General features: G+C 47.0%; 1 protein-coding gene across 10 annotated transcripts in view; it reads left to right on the top strand.

Moving 5' to 3' along the window:
- The window catches only part of NRP2 (neuropilin 2), a 115500-nt gene that overhangs the window by 59353 nt on the left and 32845 nt on the right, over nucleotides 1-23302 (top strand). For 6 of the 10 annotated variants that reach the window (XM_036928125.2, XM_036928121.2, XM_036928118.2 and 3 more), the window contains exons 10-15: nucleotides 599-743; nucleotides 4909-5025; nucleotides 7952-8092; nucleotides 18821-19080; nucleotides 20654-20750; nucleotides 21925-21945. In XM_036928125.2, the coding sequence (XP_036784020.1) occupies nucleotides 599-743; nucleotides 4909-5025; nucleotides 7952-8092; nucleotides 18821-19080; nucleotides 20654-20750; nucleotides 21925-21945 (781 nt within the window). Of the gene's footprint in view, nucleotides 1-598; nucleotides 744-4908; nucleotides 5026-7951; nucleotides 8093-18820; nucleotides 19081-20653; nucleotides 20751-21924; nucleotides 21961-23302 lie in introns of all 10 variants that reach the window. The other 4 variants (XM_036928124.2, XM_036928119.2, XM_036928116.2 and 1 more) reach the window with 1 other exon arrangement.

Genomic DNA, 23302 nt, shown 5'->3' with positions numbered 1-23302 from the left:
GTGTGTTGGGGCTCCAGGTGAGGTTTCTTTCAAGGGAATTGCCTCTGCTGAACAAATGTTTGGGCCACACAGTCTCAGACTGTCAATGTGTAATGAGAGAACATTGTCATTAGCTTCCTAGAGAAGATGGCCAGTTTCCCTTCACCCTCTCAGTGAACTGGGATCTATCAGTCCACTGGCACTTTCTAAACTAGACTTTCAAGCTTTAGAAAAGACTTCTTTTTCTAAGCAGCTGAGAACTGCAGAAGAGGCAAGGTAGCCTCACCCCCTTCTCTTCTCTCCAGCCAAGTCCAACTGAAGACTCGCTCAGGGCCTAATTCTTCCGAATGCTCAGCTTCAGTCCCAGGACAGAAGACAGAACCGGCAATTGCCACTTTCATCTGCTCCCTATTTTCAGGTTGCTAGAACCCTATAAATAAAAGCCTCATTCTGAGAATAGAGCTCCCACGGATCATAAGGTCCAGGGACCATGAGCCAGCTCAGAAGCTGCCCTCTGGTTGGGTGTGAGGGGCAGGGAGGGGAAGGGTGAGGGAAGGGAAAGGAGGGGAAGAGTGAAGAGTCCCCCCAAGGAGGGCTGAGCGGCCTGTCTCCCTTGCAGCTGTTTGAAGGGAACATGCACTATGACACCCCTGACATCCGAAGGTTCGACCCCGTGCCAGCGCAGTACGTGCGCGTGTATCCTGAGAGGTGGTCTCCAGCCGGGATTGGGATGCGGCTGGAGGTGCTGGGCTGTGACTGGACAGGTAAGGCTCTGCTTTGCCCTCTGGGTCTCCCTCACATGGTCTTGTGACCCTGGCTTCCTGGGATACCCTGGGAGGACGTCAGACCGTGACGTGAATGGGGACAGCCATCCCTGGTGGGACCCTGTTGGCTCACAACCCTGTGACCCCTGCCTGCTCTGGCCCTGCCAGGTACTGCCCTAAACCGGGGCACTACAGCCTCTGCACTTGGGACAGTTTCTCAAAGGATGTGCTTGTCTTCTTTAAAGGATCATTTCAGTTCTCCAATCCGAGTCTCTCAAAAACAAATCACAACCACACACCACCCATCCAAATTCAATTAGACCCTGACTCTTCAGGCCAGAAGGCTGTGGCTGTTGATTTAGGGAAGAAAAAAACCCCTCATGATAATAAAGTAATCGGTTTATGCCTGAATCTGGCCTCCAGATGTCAGTGGCTAAGAGACTTCATTTTCATTTCGAAGCCACATCTGTAAAAGGCATTTATTTGCTCAGGAGGGACCCTGTTGCGGGGGAGCTGATGAGAACAGGAGTATGCGGCAGGAGTCTTGCCCATTCCTGCCCCTGCCAGGTGGCTCAGGCCCAGGGGAGCACCTCCAACTCTCCCTAGTGAGGGTGAGGCCCGCTGAGCATGCCCACCCTCCTTGTTTCCTGGAAGTGCCTTTTCCTTCTGAGTCAGGCCCCACCTTTCCTCCGGGCACCTCCCTCAGCAGAGCTGGCACTGCATCTCCCCCGGAGCCTGCTCCCGCCTGCCAAGAGGAGCTCAGGGAGCCGTTGATACCAGTGCCAGCAGCAGCAGCAGGCAGCTGAGCTGCCCTGCCCCTCTCCACCAGGGCCCCAGGTATCTCCATTTTCCTGTCTGTGCCCTACCTGTCAGCAGATCACCCAGCAGGGTATCGTGAAGGATTAATAAGGGCATGTCAGAGAAGTGCTTTGGGCTCCCAGGGAGAAAAGTGCTGCCTACGACCATGCAGAGGAGGAGCCCCGTTGGGGCACACTGGCTGGGAATTGGGCCCAAATTAGCCTCTCTCACCTTGGATTGAAGGCAGCCCCATTTAGTGAGAAGACATTTTATTCCCCATTACGAAGGGTAAGGCCAAGTTTCCCCAGCCTACTGAACATGCATCACCTGTCCTCTTGCAGGTGCTGAAAACTCCCCCTCCAACAGTGACATAAGCTGGCTTCATTTACGGCCTCCGCAGAATCAGAGGGTTAGACTACAGGGGAACCAGGAGCTTCTGAGCCAGTGGCTTTCAAACATTTCTGACTATGATCCACAATTTAAAATAAATTTACATTACAGTCCACTTGACTTACAAGCTCTCTCTCCACACACAAACACACATCCCACACACATGTGCATATGGAGTATAGTGTATCATTACGTCCCTGGATTCTGGGCACAGATTGCCAAGTCTAAGTCCTGCCTCTGCCAATCCCTGGCTTTATAATCTTAGACAAGATAGTTAGCTTCTCAGCATCTCAGTTATCTTAGCTAAAAAATGGGGATAATAATAACATATGTACACCGCCCTAGGATTGTTGTGAGGATTCAGTAAAATAATGGATCTAAAGCACTTCAACTGCTGCCAGGACCTAATAAACCTGTAATAAGTACATGTAACTGAAGTAAAAAGTTCCCAAAGCATTGCCAATCCTTACCACAGGAGACACTGAAATAGTAAAGCCCACATTTTTAAACTGCTTGTCATGACCCTTTAAATGATTCCACAACCTACTAATGAGAGTGATGTACAGTTGTTGTTTTTTTAAATCACAGATCCAGGCCAGTGGCTCTTTCACAGGTGGGAAACTGAGTCCCAAAGAGAGGAAGCCCCTTGCCAGAGATGGCCCAGCTAGCTGCGGGCTGACTCATACGTCCCTCCTCCCCTCCCCACCGTGCCACGCTCCACCCAGGCTGCCCTGCTTTATGACTGCCTAGACGGTTGCTGATGGCTTTTTCCACTTACTGCTTTCCCCACCCCCACCTGGCCCACATCACACCAGTGATGGTCAGCAACAGGTTTCTCATTTCGAAGTCCTGCCTGGCCATTCCTCAGAAAAGCAGAGATGAGGCTTGTGACCCTCCACCCAGCCTCCTTCCCTTTGAAGTCTCTGACATCTGGTTCCAATCGTGGCACAGTGCAGCAGCTGGATGGGCAGTTACCTTTGAGAGCCCAGCACAAACACAGTGGACACAGAGGCCTGCTGCTGTTTCTTCGCTTTCTTGCGTGCACCCTGCCCTATCATTGCCTCACTGGCCCCCTGTGTCCCTGGATTTAATATTGTCTCCACTAACCAGCTCACCCATTTTGCTACCTAATACTTCCAGTGCTCTCGGTGGCCATGTGGCTTTTTTCTCTTAATTTCCATTCATTTCTGTGACTCATCCTTGGTTCGCTTCTTCATTCCTACCCCAAAAGGATAACAGGAAAAATAATAGGCTGGGTTGGGCTGCTGCAGCAAAATAATTCAACAGAGCTCTTCACCTGCTAGCTTGTTTCTGTTTCCAATGAGTGCTTCTTGCCGTGCTGCCCGTAGTGTGCTTTACAACCGAGTTGGAGAGTCTAGGACACAGTGACAAATTTGAACTTACAAATTAGGATGCTTTGAGGTTATTTACCATGAGCAAGAGGCAGACACGGCAAAGGGAAGTATGAAAGGTTATATGCGTAGCATTTAATAGTAGAAAGATGGGAAGTCGGCCGTGAAAAAGCTATTCAGTGTATTTAGCAATTTCCTTCAGCAACTGGCTTTATTAAATGGTATCCTGAAGGGTGCCTGACAGAGGTGCCTAATCATGTACAATAGTGCAGAGGAACATGTAAAGAAACGGGAGGAACAATGCACCGGCTTATTTGGGAAGTCTCGTTGGAGGGTGGCTCTGGGATAAAGACCTCACCCTATTGCATGTGGACGTGAACTCCAGTTACCAGAACACCCTCTTGCCCCACACAGGGCCTCCTCACTCATAGTTTCATTCATTTGATAAATGGTTGTGGAATGAATGACTGGCATGACAAATAAATAAGTAAATGGATGGGTGAATGACTCACCTAGAGCCAAGGTCAGAATTGACTGCCTGCAGCCAGGCTTGGCTCAGCCAGGTTTTGTTGCATGCTACTTGTTATGATATTTTGAGTAAGTTGCCAACATTGACAAGTCTAGAGATTTTCCATGGGGATTTTTGGCTTCATGTGGGGAAAAAAAATTTTTTTTGCAAGGTATGTCCACACTGGGCCACCTTCCCTCAGGCATCAATCTGCTGGAGCCAGTCATGGTGGCTTCCTTTAAATCAGGCATGCAGGGTCCCCTCTGTCACCTTCTCACCCGCTCTTTACTCTCCCCACCTCCAGTCAGTCATCCTCACTCACAGTAGCTGTTTGCGTCCAGGAAGCATATGAATCTGCCTCACCCTGATGTAAAGGTACAGCCCCAAATTACTTCCACCAAGTGGAGTCATTGAATTCACATTCCTTTCCATCCAGTTTTGTGCAAACATGAACAGTGTCTGGGGTCACACCTGCCTAGGTGTCTGGCTTTGCTTATGGCTTCTTCAGTTGTGCTGATGATCTCCTCATAGGTGGGTCCCCTAGGTCAGGTTAGCTTTGATTCAAAAAGTTCTGCCTGACTCAGAGAAGGCTGACAAGAGAAAGTCCATTCCATGTGAAAGCAGGGATGAGCTGGGAAGGCATGTCAGCAAGGAATGGAAGCCCTCTTCCTTAAGCCCCGAGGTGCTTTCAAACCCTTTGGATGGGCGTCCTTCATTTTGTGCATGTGCCTTGCCCATGTCTTAGACAGAATACCTAGAGCACGGCTGAGCCCTGCCTACGCTCATCACCCACGGTCATTACTGTCTCACCTTTGTGCTGACCTGGGGCCTCTGCTGAGCTGTAAAGAAAGTGGGTTTGTATCAGTGCCTCTGTCAAGGCTGTTTCTGCAGCTTGGGACTATTCTCGTTCAACTCAAGCTATGCCCCTGACACCGCTGGCAGCACACAGAGCTGACTTCAGGGGTTTGTGCATGTGCCCTTCTTTGTTTCCTTCCTTCTTCCTACACTAAAAGCACATGTTTAGAGAGGAAACTTAGTTTGGAGCATCTTTCTCCTGCTGGATTTCCATGCAGGCTACTGCACGCAGCCTTCACTTCCCTTCCTTTGCCTTATGCAGACTCAAAGCCCACGGCAGAGACGCTGGGACCCACTGTGAAGAGCGAAGAGACCACCACCCCATATCCCATCGACGAGGAAGCCACAGAGTGTGAGGAGAACTGCAGCTTTGAGGATGGTGAGGATTGGAATCAGAGTTGTATTTCACCTAGGATGGCACGGGGCTGACCAGTTAGAGTGGGGACTGGATAGGGACCTGGGGGTCACCAGGTCAGAGGTCAGGGAGGTGTAGGTAGTCAGGGGCTTAGAGCCATCATGGCATTTACCACCAATCCAGAAGAATTCAGATATTGGAACAACCCATGTATCTCTATGGGTTCTCACCCACTGGTCATCAGCTGAGTTGGGTCCATCCACAGAGGACTCCTCCTTTGAGAAGTCTCCTTTTCCACCCCTCATTTCACATCTTAGAATCCACAGCTGTGATCATTTTTCCTACTAAGCTGTGTCTCCACAATACAGTCAGATGAAGATGCGGTGGTCATCTGGGTGGGGTGCAATAATCACATTAGCTAGGCAGTTAACCATTCCTTAACTGCCTTTCTCTGTGTCTTTCACCACCCCTGACTGAGAAAGTGTAATAATCATGACTGCATAAGACAGAGCATCCCATCCTCCATGAGGCGTGTGCAGGTTGGTGACAAAGGCAGAAATATGCAAAAGTACCCCAACCATTCCTTCAACCTCACAGCTTCCTCATTTCTGATCAATCTGAGCATGGGAAATCTAGTCCTTTCCTTTCATCTCCTAAATGTATCCAGATTAAATAAAAATAATTGGCAGAGCCCAGAGCACATCACATTTTAAATCACACTGCTAAGGTTATGAGTATGAGGAGAGAACCTGAACAAACCATGAATTTTGGAACACCTGGCATTTTTGGCTAGAATTTAATGCTTGACAACCTCTGTTTACAGTAAATTGCTGATTGTTTTTAAGCATGCGTTAAACAAAATGAGGGAAGATTGGTGAAGAGATTTGGGAAGTGATGGAGACAAAAAAAGATAGAGTGCTGACTCTGTAGGTAGAGGGCGAATTCCGTGGACCCTGCACATAGCCACTACACAGCATGAGGAGCGTTGCGTATGGACGGGATAGCTCCAAAAAATGGCTACAAAGGAAAATGGGAGGGAAGCCAAAAATAAATGCTCGAGTTGTGTGACTGAAAAATGATAATTTAATGCATATGCTTTTAGGAATGTGCTTTTGTATATTGTAGGGGGTGGGGACACTATCGGTCAGGGTTAGTTGAATACAGAATTCTGACATTTTAATGAACTTGTTTTTCTTTTATGAAGAGTAGAAAGAGACTTGGGGAATCTTCCAAGACATGTTTAAGATAGTTTGAGAGTCAAATGTGGAACGCATAGGAGTTAATATATGGTATTGACTTAGCAGAGTCAGCTTGGGAAGGGCTGGTTGAGGGGCTCTGTTTGAATGGCAATCCAAAGGAAAGGTGAAGGATTCTGCTGCAGACTTTCAGAAGTTCAGTGTAATTTTTCCTGTTTATGGTAGTTTGTGTCATTTGAGATTTCTTCAGTGGTTCCTCCATTCCCTTTTTTTGCAAAAGATCTCTTTTTGGAATTTGGTTCCTGAGATACAATATGCATGTCAACATTAGAGAAGAATTATGTTATATTGAATTACTTCATATTTTTGAATGGAAAAATAGAAATTCAGAAATTGTCAGGAGAAGGGGATGGCAAGGGCTAAAGGCTGACTTTTCCAAGCCACAGGTTGATGCTTTGGTAATAGAATCCATGTGTTTATTCTTGACTCAAGCTGTCTTTGGCCAAGGGTGGCCAAACATTAAATATTCCCCCTTGGGAGAGAAGTGGAGGCACAAACAGGACCTGGCGACAATCTGCCTGGAGGCCAGAAGTGCCCTTCCCCTCCGAGGCGAGCCCTCTGCACCCCTGTGGTGTGAGCAATTTGTTTCCACCAGTGTGCTATTCCCTTTAGACTTGCCAGCCTGCATCCTAGGCCTTCCCCACGGAAATTCCTCTCTGGGAACCCTGAGAAGGGAAGTGAGAAGGCCAAAGACCCCACTTCCTCCCCGCTACCAGCTTTAGCCAGCCCTTTTCCGCTGTCTCCTCAGCCACGGTTGGCAAGCGTCCAGATGTGGGATCCCATTTCCTCTCTTTCCCCACCTCCACCCCCCACCCCCATGTATACTGGAGTTTTATCAACTCATACTGGAGTTTGAGCACTGAGGGGAGCCTCAGAAGAAACTCTTTGGGTTCAGTCTGAGGCTGATGAGCCCTGAGCAGACGGGGCAATTGCATGAGCACTTCTGAGATGTCCACGAGGAAAGCGCTCACAACTGCCCCGGGGTCCTGGCCTTCAGGCACTCAGTGCCATGTGAAATTATTTTTCCTCCCCCTCAGCACTGAGCTGGGAGGCTGGCTGGTCTGGCCCCCTTATTAATTTATTTTGGCCCCCTTATTTTGTCCTAGCTCACCAAACCGCCCACCTGGCAGTGCCTCCCCACAGGGATGCCTAATGGATCCTGCCTTCTGAAACAAGACCTATCACGGGAGGTAAAGGGCAGCAGACAAGCCTTCCTTGTTTTGGAGGTCACTTTCCCCTCCCTGGCCAGCCCCTCCCTGGCATCTCAGCCTCTCTGATGCTAATGGGCTGCCCCACCACTTCTGAGAGCCAGGTTGGCAGGAACCAGCCTTCCACGGAGGCACTGGGGAGACATTCTTCTTGGGCATTTAGGGAACAGTGATTTTCACATTTGTCTGCTCTCCAAGGTGGACAGATGAGGCTGATTAGAGTCTGAAGCCATTTGGTGGCCTCATTTATAATTGCTTACTATGGGAACCACTGGCAGACTTGGCTTTCATGCCTGGGAAGGATGAGACCAAAGGCTGACCCGAAAGCCAACAATCGCCAAGATGAGTTAAATGAATAAGCAAAGGGAGCCACTTCTTTCTCTGCTCTCCACTTAGGCCTTGCCAGCCATTTAAATAGCACTACTGTGGCTGTTCTCCGAACCCATTTCACTTGCCTTCCTTTGAGTTACTTTTTTTCTCTTTTAGACAAAGATTTGCAGCTCCCTTCAGGATTCAACTGCAACTTTGATTTCCCTGAGGAGCCCTGCGGTTGGATGTATGACCATGCCAAGTGGCTCAGGAGCACCTGGACCAGCAGCTCCACCCCAGACCACCAGACATTTCCAGGTAAGCCAGCTATGGGTGAAGGTATGAAAGAGTTAAGGCTGGCCTGTCGCGTGTTCTTCAGCTCCAGATCCCCTGACAAGCTTCATAACTTCGCACCACAGGGCAATCCTCTGCTCTTTGCCCACAAACCACCAGAGTCTTTGCTCACGACGTCATCCTGCAGAAGAGCGGATTGGTGGTTCCCAGCCCTCTCTTGTGCTGACAGTACAGCCTGGAAGCTGGGAAGGAGCAAGAGAGGCCAAAATTAATGAAAGAAGGAGCAATTGGGAGGTCCTAGGAGATGAGATGAGCCAATGCCCCCTTGTTCTCGAAGCCAGCTCTCCCTGCCAGCCTCACAAGGCCTTTTGTCAACTCCAAGCTGGGTATTATTGTTCCTAAATGGCTCACTAGGAAACCACTGCCCTCAAATCTGACTGATACTTCTCCCAGGCTGTCATCACTGCTGTAGCAAACCAAGCTGGGGGGCCCGAAATACAGCCACACCCATGGGTGTCCAGTAGAGCTGCCTGGCCCTTAGCCTCTGGAAGAGTGTTGCAGTCAGTCCTTGAAATAATGTCAAGCTACCCTTTTGGTTTGAGAAAGCCAGATTTCAGAAGCCTCTCCTGGCACTATTGATAGGGGAGCAGTTGCCTTGAACTCCAAACCTGGTAGAGGCAAGGGCTATCTGCTGTCTCCACTGCTGGCTGCTTTTACATTTGTGTTCTGGCAAATGTTTAACGCCAGTTCTCCAGGGATTTAAAAAGAAAAAAGCTTGTTTTGTCATGTTTGCCTCTTTCAGTGGTGTAAATACTCCTACTCTGGTTGAATTCAGGCTACCAACATGACCTCATCAGAGGTGGAGTTGAGAAGTACAGTAACAGCTTTGTATAGTCTTTTTCCATCATACAGATACAATACGTTTAAGTACCTTCATGGGCCTAGATCCTGGTAAAATACATTAAAATCATGAGTAGTGTTGCGTTTTGAGAATTTATGACCTTCAGTTTTTAATAAAACTGATTTAATTGTAGCTTTATGTAATTTAATTTTCAATAATGATTGCCTTTAACAACTGACTTGCCAAATTCCAGAAAATCAAACAGTTGGCTATCACAAGCCAGTACCCACTGGCTCCAGCACACTGTGCATTAGCTTTCAATTTTCCTACACCCCTGGCCTGGACCTTAGGCCCCCATATGCACTTAAGAGGAAAGGAGTTAATTCTGGAAATTAGTAGATCAAATGACTAGAAAATAAAAGGGGGAGAGGACCCCCCCTTTCTGCAGGGTGCCCCAGAGCTATTCTGCTGCCCCTTGCCCCCAGGGCTGGCCCTGTCTCTACTCCGCAAGGGGTGGCAGTGGACAGACGCTAAGAAAGCAGTGCAGGCCAGCCTCCTGACACTTGGTTTCCTGGAGGGTCACAGCGTCTGCTCTGGAGAAAAACATTTTCATATTTCAAGTGTTTATCTCTTCAGAATTTGAGTGCTCAGAGAGATTAATATCTCAAGATCACCACGGCCTCGGGCAACAGGAGAGACCACTTACCCTCGCCCCAGCCTTAATCACCCTCCCCACTCTTGTTCACTGCAATAATGTTTAATTAATATAATGAGCCTCCTGCATGTTGGAAAAAAATACTTATTTTTATAACCCAGCCTGGATTTTTCATTTCATTTCCTCTCCTTTGAGACTTGGCCCAATTAATTGGTTGTTTTTCCCCACCTGCACAAACCTTCCCCACATGAAGATTCGTGGCGTATGTGTATGGATGTGTATACTTAGTGTTAATGTGTGTGTGTTTGTGGGCTATGTGTGTATGTATGTGTTTCTTTCTCAAAGTGTTCGTGTTTTTTGTGCGTATGTTACGTGTTTTTATGTGTCGATGTGGGTTTGTAAATGTGTACATGTGTGTGTGTTTATGTGCATGTGTTTTGTATGGGAATCTGTGTGTGTGTCTATGTGCATGTCTGTATATTTGTTTGAGTGTGTTTGTAGTTTATATGCATGGGTGTGGGTGGGTGTGTATATAAAAGGGGGCAGCTTGGCAGAGGTACTTTGAATAAGGCGATGTAGATGGTACAGCATGGGGAGATTTCCTGGCTCTCATTCAGTTCCATCTGCAGGTGCCTTCTAATAATTCAGCCTCCTCTTGCACGCTTCTGAGCAGACTTTCTCTGAGAATGCCGAGGCCTGCCCTGTCCCGCTATAAGGCCACCAATTAGCAAGTGACAATTCTGGGAGAACTTAAGTTATTTGCTGTTTGACCCTTGCCTTGACCTCTGCTGCTTTGCCCGGTCACCTCTGCCTCCACCCCGTCCAGCCCTCACCCTCACCTGAGTGCCCTGTCCATCAACCCTGGCTACTGGTTAGGAATTCTAGTCCTTGTCCTCATTCCAGTTGATTCATTACACCCTGTGGTTTGGGAAGGCTTTTCAGAGCAAGCTCGCAAAGTGGGCAGAATTCCAACCTTGGGCTGGCTGGCTGGGGACAGAAAGAAAATTAGGGTCATAAGGAAATGCTAGATATAAAGTTGTTTCTGCCTTAAGATATTGAGGAGGAAAAATGATTGTTTTCCTCTATCAGAGGAATCCCTGAAGTTTGGTAAAAATGGCACTTATAACCCACCTCCAGACAACAGAATCATAATACTGTTTTCTGAGCACTTCCCTCCATCCTCTGATAATTTTAAAAAATATTTGCTGTATTTCCCATTTTTCTTCTCCTCACTGGATCCCAGGCTTTTAGCAGGAAAGGATAGAAAGCCTTTTCTGTTCAGGGTGGTCCTTTCTTCTTCAAAAAAAAATGGGGCCCCGAGGGGAGAAAGGAAACAGCTGTGCTTGGTTAGGGGCAGGGCGACTGCTGCTGGGTTCAGAGCCACCGGACCTCCAGAGCCAAACCTGGAAGCCGCCGTGTCACCCATAGCGCGCCGCTCCACAAAGAGGACACTCACTGCTCTTTAAGAGAAGCGTGCCCCATTCCCACCCCCCCATACAATAGGTAAACAAAGGTAATTACATTTAAGAAAGGAGGTGTCGCCATCAAGTGCAGAGGCGGTAGGCGCAGAGGAGAAGGAAGGAGAGGCAAAGGGAAATCGCTATGTTGAAACAGCATACACGGGCTGTTTGATTCCAGGTGTCTGTGGAAACTACTCACATTCCTCAGATGCTTTCTGATTTACTTCTTTTCTCATGTTGTGTTTTGTCTTTTTTTTTCCTTTTAAGTAAGCAATTAGTTCTGTTTTTTTGGCTAGTGGTAATGGTTGCTTAAGGCTGACAAGACACCCACTGGTTTCATTCCACTGTTTTTGTTTTCAAGACAGTCTTTCAAGCCACTCAAAATTTCTTTTTTTAGCTCTTTGCTTATGGCTTAGAAGCCTGGAGTGTGTTCAGAGCAGCCCCTGGGGACGTTGTCCCGAATTCAGTGACCCCTGGTGGTTGCAGAGGAGCCAGTCTCATGCTCTCTGAGAAGCTCCTTTGCCTTTTCTCTGTGGCTACAGTGACATAAAAGGTGTTTCCTCTGCTGGGAGCCACCGTGTTCTCTACAGACGTTCTCTAGCATATTGATCATAAACAGAGTTCTGAGGAAGAACAGATTCAGGTCTTTAAGGAGCAAAGCAAAAATTCCTTGAAATGATAATCGTAAGCCATGTATCTAGAGCTGTATGTTTAATATGGTAGCCACTAGCCACATGTGGCTACTTTATCTTAATTAATTCATGTTAAATACAGATAACATTTCCTCCATCACATTAGCCATATTGCCAGGGCTCGGTAGCCACACTGTCTTGGATGGCACAGAGAGAGACCATGCCTATCATCACGGGATGTTGGCCTGTCGGCGCCGCTGTAGCACCTTTCAGCATTTGTGTGGGCATGACCTCTGTGGCCGTTCATGATGCTGGTGCCCCTGGGATTGTTGTAAACCAAGAGCAGATCATTTGGGGGATGTGCCTCTTCTCTGATCCCTTGGTGGGAGTGTCCAGTGGCTGGTATATTTGTCACTGTGTCATTCTACCTCAGTGAGTGACATAGTAAACAGGTTACATAGCATTAGGTAATGTAGGAACGATTTCATTCTTTCAAAAAAAGTACATATTAAGTCTTACAAATAATAGTAATAATAATAATTGCTTTTGTATTGTTATTGTCAGGAATGAGACCAGAAAACTAAGAGATAAAGGGTATTATGCCAGGTCAGCTTCAGAATCCTCAAGTGTGTACTTAAGCACCCTATACGTGTGCTCATGTATGGATTTGTTGGCCTCATGAAGTGTGGTTACAGTGTTACTTCATTTCAGTACCTTCAAATCACAGAAGGGATATAAAGAAAACTGGCAAAACCCCTTTGTAATAATGAAAGGATACAGCTGCCTAGCATTTATGTTAATTAGATGGAGAGACCAGCACCAACTCTGGGCTCCAAGACATGCCCAGGTGAGAGTAAGCCAAGAATACAATGCTCTGAAGTATTCAGACCTTACAGCGGTGGCTGTTCCATCAAGTGGAAGTGGTAGACTTGTGATTTCTCATGGGGCTGTTTTGATGGGCCACTGAATAAACTCTATGAGAGTGGACAGCCAGAACTGTGATTTACTACATGCGTTTCACACACATGGGAAGATTAAGTATGGGTGGATATGGTGGGTAGATGGTTGCAAAAAAATCAAATAATCAAGGAGTGAACTTGCATATGCTGGGCTTGATTTTGGATGGTGAACTAGCAATGATTCTGTGAAATAAAAAACAACTCTCTGAACTCAGAAGACCTTTCCCACAGTGGGACCATTGGTGACATACAATCCAGACAGTGAGTTGGCATTAGCATGAATTGCCTTCAGAAAGAAGTCACCGTGGCCTGGTGGGGAGCAGCCACTGCAAATACGAGCCAGGGATTTGTCAGGCTTAGATCATGATAGCGGATGAAAGTCCAGGCATAGCCTGACTTAAAAGAAACCAATATCCAAGGAATAACTTCAGCTGGAGAAGGGAAGCACAGAAGGAAAGTAGGAAGGAAAACATTTCTGACGTTGTGGAAAAGGCGGCAGCAGAGAGAAGCTATTATTCCTTTCTTCTGAAATTCATGATGGGTTGGGTCCCCCAGCAGTGTGTGGATTGATAATGAAGGGGCAGAATGATAACAAGACTGGTTCAATTATAAACTTTCATGAAAACTGACATACAAAAAATAGCTCCAAGTAGCCTAGTGCAAAGACCGGGCCTGAAATCCCAAAGGTTCACAAAATGGTCAATTGTAAACCTTGAGAACATCCTGCTGAGTTCACCCAAAGTCAGTGTTTCCTTAACTGGCTGTTAATTTGAGGACCTTAGCAGAGATAGGCTGACCTTGGGAGGCCAGCTGAGGGTCTGACTCATGTTTTAAGCATGACCTATACAGAGAGACTACATCTCCCGCAGCACTAAATATTCTTTCAGATGGTTGTTCTAGTAGGAGGGCAAGACGCTAGCCAGGAGATGAGTGTGTTGGACAGATGGCGTGCTTGGCTTTGCGATAGCCAGGAGGATCAGACTGGTGATTTATTTCGGGGTTTGGTAAGGTGTGGACACAATTGATTCCATTGCTGTTGGGCCAGCCATAGTCACATGTTCTCACGACACTAATGTGGCTGAAGCCAGATGCAGTCATAAATTGCCAGGTGAAATGTCAGGAGACCCTTTCTAGAAACAGCAGCAGGTTAAAATGCCTGAATGGCCCGTCCCTCTGCACTTCCTCCTCACCCTTTTAAACTCCTGTTGTTTATTTCCATGTGATTGTTTTCCTTGTATCATGGGCAACAACAGATGTTTTGAGTCAAGGACCTAGCAAAATGTCTCCCAAATATGTCAGGTCAGGGAGGAGAGGGATTGTATCTCTGGGACATTATTTCTTCATTCTCTGTCAGCAACTGAACATATTTCCTTTCCATTGTCTTTTTGCTGGAAGCTGTCCATTGCCAGCATCACTGCCATCAGCTGCAAGAACAAGAAGACAGCCTCCAGCAGGCAAAGCTAATTCTTAGCTGGTCAGTTGTCATGTTTGGGAACCTCTTAAGAATCCAGAGGGTTTTTTCTTAAAGTCCAAGTAAATCAGTAAAGTAACCCACCCATGCCATGCCAACCCTTTGCTCTACCAAGGAATCCACAAACACTGTATGCTTAAAACTTCCTCTGCATTTGGGAGTCATGTGCCCTAAATTGGAATGTTCCAGAAGAATTCACTTATAGCACATATATGGGTGCTATGACTTGAAAGAAGTACTGGAAGCACTTAGCTTGGGGAAGGGTCAGTGGAGACCTACCACCATATCTAAAGGCCTAGGAAGTGGACATTTAAAGGAGCAAAGATTGTGTTTCCTGAGGAAGTGAAGACTAAGGGTCTTCATTCTTCATGAGTGAAAATGTTTCTAACTCAGAGGTCAGAAGCTGGCTGGGCTCCATCAGCGACAGAAAGAGGACATGTGTCTAAATGACAACAGGAAAACTTAAAACTGAATGTAAGAAGCTCCTGACAGTTACGGCGCTGACCCAGGAAACATACTGCCTACGTGGTCTATGAAAACTCTCTCTCTCGAGAACTTGAAGCCAAAGGTGGACAGCCATTCCAGGGAGGTGTTCTGGGTAACAGGGTTGGCCTGACCTAAATGGTCTCTGAGGTCCCTCCTTCATTCCAGAGTCATGGTTGTTTGATTTTATCTATCTTGTTTTATCTATCTGTCTACATCTATCTTGTCACAAAAAACAAGTGGTCAACAGCCGGCTGGTTTCCGGGGTGAGGGTGGATCTGGGAACTGCCTTATTCCAGAGACCATCCTTACTGTCTTCAGGCCACACTGCACTTCCTTTGAGTCTTGGATCGGTCTTCCGAGGTTTCTTCTTTCTAAAAAACCAAAAAGGTACGCACAGGAGGCAGTGTGAATCGTGATAGTAGTAATGGCGATCATAGCTTTCGTCCAGCTTTTACTGTGTCCCTGTTACTGTGCAAAGCACTTTACACGGCTCATCCCACTGCCTCTTCCTCCTCACAGCTCTGTGCAGGAATGCTGTTATCGTAGCCATTTTACAGATTGGGGAGACTGAGGCTTTAAAAGGTTAGGGAGCATTAGGCCAAGATTCTAGCCAGATGAGAGCCATGCTCTGGCAAGTTCCCTCCCTGTAACGGGGCTCATATCCTGCGTCCATCGCTCTCTAGCTGTGGTCTCAGACACAGTACTTCAATTTTCTGAGACTCTGTTTCCTTTTTGGTAAAAATGGAGAAAACAATACTTATTTCGCAGGGCTAGATTTCACAGAGATTACGTAAATTTAGGCAGACAAAGCCACCAGTGATGCTGGCACATAGTCGGTGCTCAGGTAACATCAGTTCTCTTGTCTCTGCTATTCTTCTCCCCTCCCTGGGTGTTCCTGGTCTGAGCCATTCCTTCATGATGCCCTGGTTCTAATCAGGCCTTTTTCAATGACAGGCAGGGACGTTTTGCAGCTCAGCATCCCTCTGACTGATGTCTACTGCTAATTCTTTAAATTTACATATCATCTTTCTTCCCTCAAGCTCATAGCACTTAACAGACAAGTGGGGCACAAATGATTTAACTAAGTGAAATTCAGAGGCCTGCTTGTCTTGAGATTCTGCAAACTAGTGGATTAGCTCAGATGTCAGCACTGAATTATGATCCTTCAGCTGCTCGTGCTTAGCACACCACCAGCATTAACTCCCCGCCTTCCAGTGGTCCTTTAAATCATGCATAGTGATTATCATCCTATTGTGAGGGAGAGAGAAGAGAGGAAAGGAAAGGGGGAGAGGAGGGGGCCGGCTCGGGTCCCAGGAGAGGCGGTCTATGAAACCTTTGGCCTCATTGTGCCTGAAGTTTTAGCAACAGAATGGGGAAATAGAGCAGACCCCGATAAAAACCAGCCAGCCCAGCTCTCTGCACCCCCCACACATTTTACTTACTAAATTCTAACCATTATGCCACGATTCCCCGGCCGCTTAAGAATGTAAATTCACACAAGTGACAGTATTTCTGCCAAGCAATTTTCAGGCAGCAAGTGGGTCTTATTTGTGAAACTGTGAAGGAAGAAGGCTGAATAATAAGTCTCTGAAATCTGGTTTCCTTTATATATGAGGTGGAAACTGTACGGGCTTGGGAATTACTGGAGCATGGGAGCCTTTGGGGGCTCCTCACTGGCAGCTGCGTGGACTGGGTGCTGCCACAGGTCACAATGTTATTACTAGCTCACCTCACCTTGGAAAAGGGCTGTTGGCTCAGGAGGGTAGGAGGGAATTGTGAAGAAATAAAATGAATCTGAGGGATCCCCAGAGGCTAGCTGATTTTCCCTCCATTCTTGATTCCAATAGGTGGCTTCATATGATTCTTCTTCCATGTGTTTGTCATTCATTCATTCATGGAAACAAAGTTTTCTTGAGTAGTGGCATATGTATGTCACTGTCTAGGGGCAGGGAGAAGAAGCAGTATTAACCCTTAATATGTGTAAGCCCAGAGCCTTATAATCAAACTGGGGTGATAAGAAAGGCACACATGAAACAGTTCAATTACAGTGCAAGGTAGTGGGTGGTTACCTGCTGAAATGCATGAAAAATAGCTCCAAGCCTTTCAAAAAACAAGGTAAAATCATTGGTACAGTCAGTAAAGGTTTGAGTTGTTGAGAGAAGAAAGGAATTAATGTTGGAATGTGCCAGCCAAAGAGGTGGGAGTGGAATGGTAAAGGAGGGAAGAAATACGGGTAACAGGAAAAAAGGCCCTCCAGTGGGGAGGCCACTTTTCTTTGAATAGAGTGTGACTGACTGCCCAGACATGGGATGAGGTACCTGGGGCACAGCTGAAGTGAAGAGCCTACTGTGTGAGGGTGGGAATACCTATAGTCAAGACCAGCTCTACTATTTACTAGCCTGCCTATTTGGACAAGTCACTAGAACCTTTCTGAGCCTCAGTTTCTTTGTCCTGTACAAAGTAAGATTAGTAAGACCTAGGGCACAAGTATATAGCAAGGCTTAAATGAAATAATGCTTACGAACATGTTCTGTAACCCATAAAGCATTATGCAAATACCACTTAGAATAGCAGAGTAATGAGATCTGATAAGAGAAGCATAGGTTTAGACGATCTCTGAGTGTCTGGTTGTGGCACCAGTGTCTCCTCCTTCAGCAGATCACCATTATTAAAATTCTCTGCTATAAACAACTGCCAAGTTATCTGTGCTGACTTTGGCCTTGGAGAGGTCTCATGTTACGGGGTATTAGACGGACATGGGTCTGGGAGGTTGAGGAGACACAAACTGGAACCCCGACTATGCATCCTAAACTGGTCTAATTCCACTTCTGGGAGGGGGAGCTTCTGGAGCAATAATCTGGAAAAATCTAACCTGAAGGGGAGCCAGAGAGAAGGGAGAGAGGTGACGGGGAGGCAAGGAGGAAGGAGCTGTTTCTGGGCCACTGACACTAGGACTGTCTCAGGCTCAGCTCTCACCAGAAAGATGGTGCCAGCAGGAGTCACAACAGCAAACCAGTGAGCCTGTTGATTCAGGGCTCTGGAGTCCTCATATCCTCCCCTGACAAGCCTAGGATGTTCATACTCCCTGCCGAGTAAGAAGGCTTTGTGCACATATCTCAAATTAACATGATCCTGAGGTGTCTGATGTGCCGGGAATGTGGTGCAAAAGGGTCCCTGCCGTCTTGCAGAAGTGTGCAGTGTAAGATGCTTCAGGGCCAAAAGGAAGTAGCAAGATCTTCTCCTCAACTGCCACCTTGTTCTCTGTTCCAGGGGCTAGAATGCTCCTACATGAGCTGGATTTGCAGGTGCAGGTCCCCACACCTGGGTCTACAAGGCATAAGGTCCACAAATGAGAATGGGGGCCCCATCTTCCACATAGTGTCTGATGTATTTGAAAACCAGTCAGCCAAAAGGCCTGTTCTCCAGACATTTGGATGGGTGAAACCTTAATTTTCCGACTGTATATTCTCTGCTAAACACATAGCCTTCATTAGTGATGATGACAGCACTTATTTGTACTAGAGCTGTGTTTGCCTGGATCTCTGCGAAAGGCCAAGTTCAGGCCTTCCCAGTCTGGGCAGGCAAGGGAGTAGGGTGTTGGCCCTCCTGATTACCCCTACTCAGCCACCATCCCCTATTCTGCTTGAAACTGATGCTGGGCTTCTGAGTTACAGTCAGTAGAGCCCAGGCACCATCTAGTAGCACCAGGGAGGCAGAAGGTTTTAAATGCCTTCCGTCTGGACATTGCCCAGCCAAGATGGCTAAGGCTTGAAGCATAAACCACCTGGCCAGAACTGTCATCTAGTTTGGCAGCCACCTCACCCCCTTATAATTCAGTTCATTACACTTCACTGGCCCTTTGGGCAAGCCAATGATGAACAAGACACAGATCTGGCCTCCTAGATCCTAGGAGAAGAAGACAAACACAAACACAACCAGCCAACACAATAAGGCTACGGCGCCGGGTGCCGTATGTAAAAGAGGCACAATGAAAGTGAGGCAGAGAAATAGGCAGGAGGTAAAGACTTTGACATAAAGACTTAAGAAATGGCTTCAAGGGGACACAGCATTTGAATCAAGGCTCTAAAGAAGCCTTAAGAAAAGGAAACTGGGCCTAGAAAACAGGAACATGAATGAACAAAAAACACCAAACTGTGGCCCCAGATTTCCCTTGGAGGGACACAGCTGCAAACTGGTGTCTCTCCCAAGCATTCACCAGGAACCTCTGTTTGGGTTTATTTCCCACAGATGACAGGAATTTCTTGCGGCTGCAGAGTGATGGCCGGAGAGAGGGCCAGTACGCCCGGCTCATCAGCCCACCCGTGCACCTGCCCCGGAGTCCAGTGTGCATGGAGTTCCAGTACCAAGCCACAGGTGGCCGCGTGGCGCTGCAGGTGGTGCGTGAAGCCAGCCAGGAGAGCAAGCTCCTCTGGGTCATTCGCGAGGACCAGGGCAGCGAGTGGAAACATGGGCGGATCATCTTGCCCAGCTACGACATGGAGTATCAGGTGGGGTGGTCACGGGAGACGGGGTGCAGAGCTCCACGGGAGTCGCTGTGATCTGTACTTCAGTGTTTCAAAGGGCCGTGCCCATTCATCATTAGGGAACGGTTAAGCTGCTGTTTTCATTGTAGTTCTCACATTGCCATGGCAACTAACTGACACTCTTATTTGTTATTCAAAATGTGCCTATCTCTACACCCAGGCTTGGTTCTTTGTTCCTCCTATTGCCTTTTATATTGCTGAACTCTTCAACAAACGTTTCTTCTCTCCATTTTATTTCAGATTGCTATCAGGTAGGCTAACAAAAGGACATGAAACCAGGTTAAATAAAGAACACAAACAAACCATCCACAGACCAGGGTAGAGTCCTGTCAAGCCCCTCAGACTCCCAGGAGGAGAGGGGACCACCTCCCAGACCTGTCCCAGCAAGTGCCCACACAGGAAGGGGGGTTGCTGTTCGTGCTCAGTGGCAGCAGACGAGAGAAACTCCTAAATGAGTGGTCTCTCTCCACGCAGATCCAGGAGCTGGCTTCTATTATCTGTGCCCCACAGAGCAAGAGACTGAGGCACAGATGGGTATGCACAGCTGCGGCTGAAACTTGGGTAGGAGTAGGCACTGTGGAAGAGGTGACTGAGAACCAGCCAAACATTAACCTGCTCCTCCCCAGACGAGAAGGAGCAACAGATGGCTAGGGAGGCAGCCAACTGCTCGCTCGGCTTGCCAGAGGACAATGAGCTGGTTTGCACAGAGAGCCTGGGGAGGTGAGAATGAGGAATGATTGAAGACCGCAGAACAGAGGGGCTTCTGTGGGCCACCTCCAATCACTCTTCAGATTGTAAGGTGTTGGCACGTCCTCCCCCATGCCCACGTTCCCATTTATAAACCTTAATGCATTGTATTTATTGTAAGTATCTGTTTGCATTTTGTCTCACCCACTAATGAGACTCTTCAGGCAGGGGGTCTTATTTTGTTAGGTCTTGTAACTGCCCTTGTGCACATAGTAGGTGCTCAGTTAATTCTTGGTGAAAGAACAAATTGTTTCTCTCCTAGTTGTAATGGAGCCCAGAGGCAACATTGTAATGATGGAGCCCTAAGAAAATGTTACCAAGGCACTCCAATCCCAGTGTACCGTATTTCTCACTTTACCACCACCTGCTCACGTCTTCTGAGTTTCCAAATACCTGAATTGGGCATTTGTAAGATTTATGAGAAAAGAACCTCAAAAATGGCTAGGGACATTTCAACCCTCCTTTAAATATACCCTGATTGTGGTTCTTTTAGTTAATACATTCTAATTACTGGACAACAATATCCTTCACCTTGTTTTATATATATATTTAATGCCCTCAAATATACATTTGATTTGAACCAACTCTTTTTATACTAAGATTTCAAATACCATAGCCATAGGGTCAGTGTATGTGTACCAGATGCAATAACACACACACACACACACACACACACACACACACACACACACACACATTTTAAGCTGTGGTTAGCTGAAAACTGGAAATCTTTGCACTGCCTGAACCAGGAAACTCAAGTTAACCCTGGTCTCGTTCTTCTGGCTTCTAGATTGTGTTTGAAGGAGTTATAGGAAAAGGACGTTCGGGAGAAATTGCCCTTGATGACATCCGGATAAGCACTGATGTTCCACTGGAGAACTGTATGGGTATGTGAATGTCTCTCTCTTTGTGGCTCTTCCAGATAAGACACCAAGGGCTGGGATGTACAGGAAGAGGTAGCATGCCATTTGCAAACCCAGCTGTTACCCAGTGGGTAGGGCAGCAACAGCCTGTGCAGGAGGTGAGGTGTGAGTGTAGCTGTATCTTAGGCTGCCTTCAGGATGAGAGGAGTGTGAGAGGAGGTGAGGTCATATCCCTGTTCCCATTCAGAAATAGACATGCACTAAGTATATGGAGATTCAGGGTGCCAAGACCCCATCACCAGATTCCAGCTTTTAGCAAAGAAAATGCTAGAGAATGAGAGCGACTGACAGTCAGAATTACATGCCGGAAAGGTTTGATGGATTTAATGGAAGCCTTCATTGGTGAGCAAAAATAGTACATATGTTGTACCAGAGTGATAACACAATTACCCAAGTAGTTCTTTTACATGAATGACTTGCAGAGCAAACTATGACATATAAAATAAGATTTTACATTTTTCTTTGAAGCTAATACCTCTAATGCCCCAAATCACAAAGTTGTTGTGAGATTACACACTGCTTGACAAATGACCATCACAGGAAGGACACCATAACTGTTCCCTTGGACCAACGTGCTGAGTAGCCAGCCCATCAGAGATGCACACATTTTACCCAGGTCACCCTAAGGACACCTTGACCATCTCCCATCAGAGCCAGGGATATACCCCAAAGCAAGGGGGACTCCTGAGAAGGAATGGGACCCTCTTCCAGTTGGCAGAGTGACTATAATAACTAACTCACCAAGTGCTTTACTTGGCATGGGGGTCCCAGATGTGTGTGTGCCTGCTGATGTCAGAAGCACCCAGGAATGCCCTAGTCCCTTCAGGCAACTCTTTGGCCCCAGACATGTAAAAGTAATCCAGGCTCTGAAAAAGTATCAGTGGTAAGTGACTGATTATAATGCTTCAGGGACCCATTACTCTGTAAAGGACTTTCTGTTCCAAAGCAACTAAGAATCTCTCCCCACCCACACAGCCCCCATGATGATGACATGTCATATACGGTCTAGAGCATGTGGAGGACATGGGACACTTTCCATCACAGAAAACTAAATAGAAGTCATCTTTATCATACTCTGTATTTGCCTGATTATTTCTTCCCCTTATCTAACTCAAACTTCTTTTCTCTTTTTCCCCAGAACCCATCTCAGCTTTTGCAGGTGAGAATTTTAAAGGTAAAAAAAAGAATTTTTTTTTTGCATGTCTTTTCCTTCTCCCCATGTGATATGAATTGGGGGGAATTAACCTCCAAATTTGGCGAATCTCGCAAGAAAAAATGGGCACCACGCCTTCCTACCACTAGATGGCACCACCAACGCCTGTCCAATTGGGAGAAAGAGGGATTGAGATCCTCACTGTCTCTTGCTTAATTAAAGTTTAGAAACCTGTAATGGAGACAAATAGGTTACAGAGAAACCTTTCAGCCTCCTCTTGTCCAATAGGGAGCAATGAGGCTGGAAATGCACAAGTGCTGAGAAAGGAGAGGCTGTGGGGAGACTGAACAACAACAATAACAAAGAACAGTAGTAAATTAAAAGTGAAATGAGGTGGCAATGATTTATTTTAGCCAGAAGATGGTTTCTTCTCAGCTGCAGAGTACCAAGGCAGTAGTCTCGATTCACCCTCAGTAAGGTCCAGTGGCAGGCAGTTTTGTGAGGGAGGGAAGTTAGGGACACAAGGAATGACAATTCAAAGGAGGAAAAATGGCAGAATTCAGAAGCTGGTGTCTGACGAAGGAAACCAGGAGGCACATTTGATGACTGGAGTTAGAGCATTTAAATACAGGGCTGAAGAACAGAAAATGACATTCTCTCCCTAGTAAGGTAAATAGCACAGTAAGGAGAGAAGAATCTGGGATGCGTGCCACATGCAGGGGGAAACACAGCCCCCAGCCTCGGGTGACAGCAGTGCCCATATGCAGTCGTAACACGGTGGATTTCATTTTGCCCTCTTGGCGTCCAGGCAGCTGCCAGTGCTGAAGTGGGCACTCAGGTTTCCAGTGCGGAGCATTTGCAGCCACTCTACATGCTTCACTTCAGTCGGCCTCGGTGTAAAAGCCGTCAGAGACACTCACCCTCGCCCCATGACAGGGGGTTTTCCTGACCGATTTTATCCAAACGCTTGTCAGGGTTGCTGTGCCCTGTTTGTGCTTGCTGGCCTTGACCCCATAGGGGACAGCATTTCAGAGATAAGGGAAGTCATTTTTATATCTGAAGTCTAGACTCATTATCCTGACGGTCATGAATCTGTCCAGCTCCTGGCTAGAAAGAGACGCATTCCTGGTCTGCCACCTAGATGTGCTCTTGACTCCAAATCATCTCACCTAATTTTCCACTCATCATTGTCTAAGACAATAGGTGAGGGAGAAAGCAGCAGTACAGAGAGTGACAGACCAACACAGAGTGTATTTTCTTTCTTCGCCTCCCTTGCCTCCCTGAACCCCATCTACACTCCCCATTGCACATTTAAAGTATTGAGAGTATTCGTGGGCATGTGTTGGTGCCCTTCGGGTGTGAG

This window comes from Manis pentadactyla, chromosome 6 (genome assembly GCF_030020395.1).
Source record: "Manis pentadactyla isolate mManPen7 chromosome 6, mManPen7.hap1, whole genome shotgun sequence".
Lineage (NCBI taxonomy): Eukaryota > Metazoa > Chordata > Mammalia > Pholidota > Manidae > Manis > Manis pentadactyla.
Note: the sequence above shows the minus strand (reverse complement) of the source record. Positions and strands in the feature narration are given on the sequence as shown.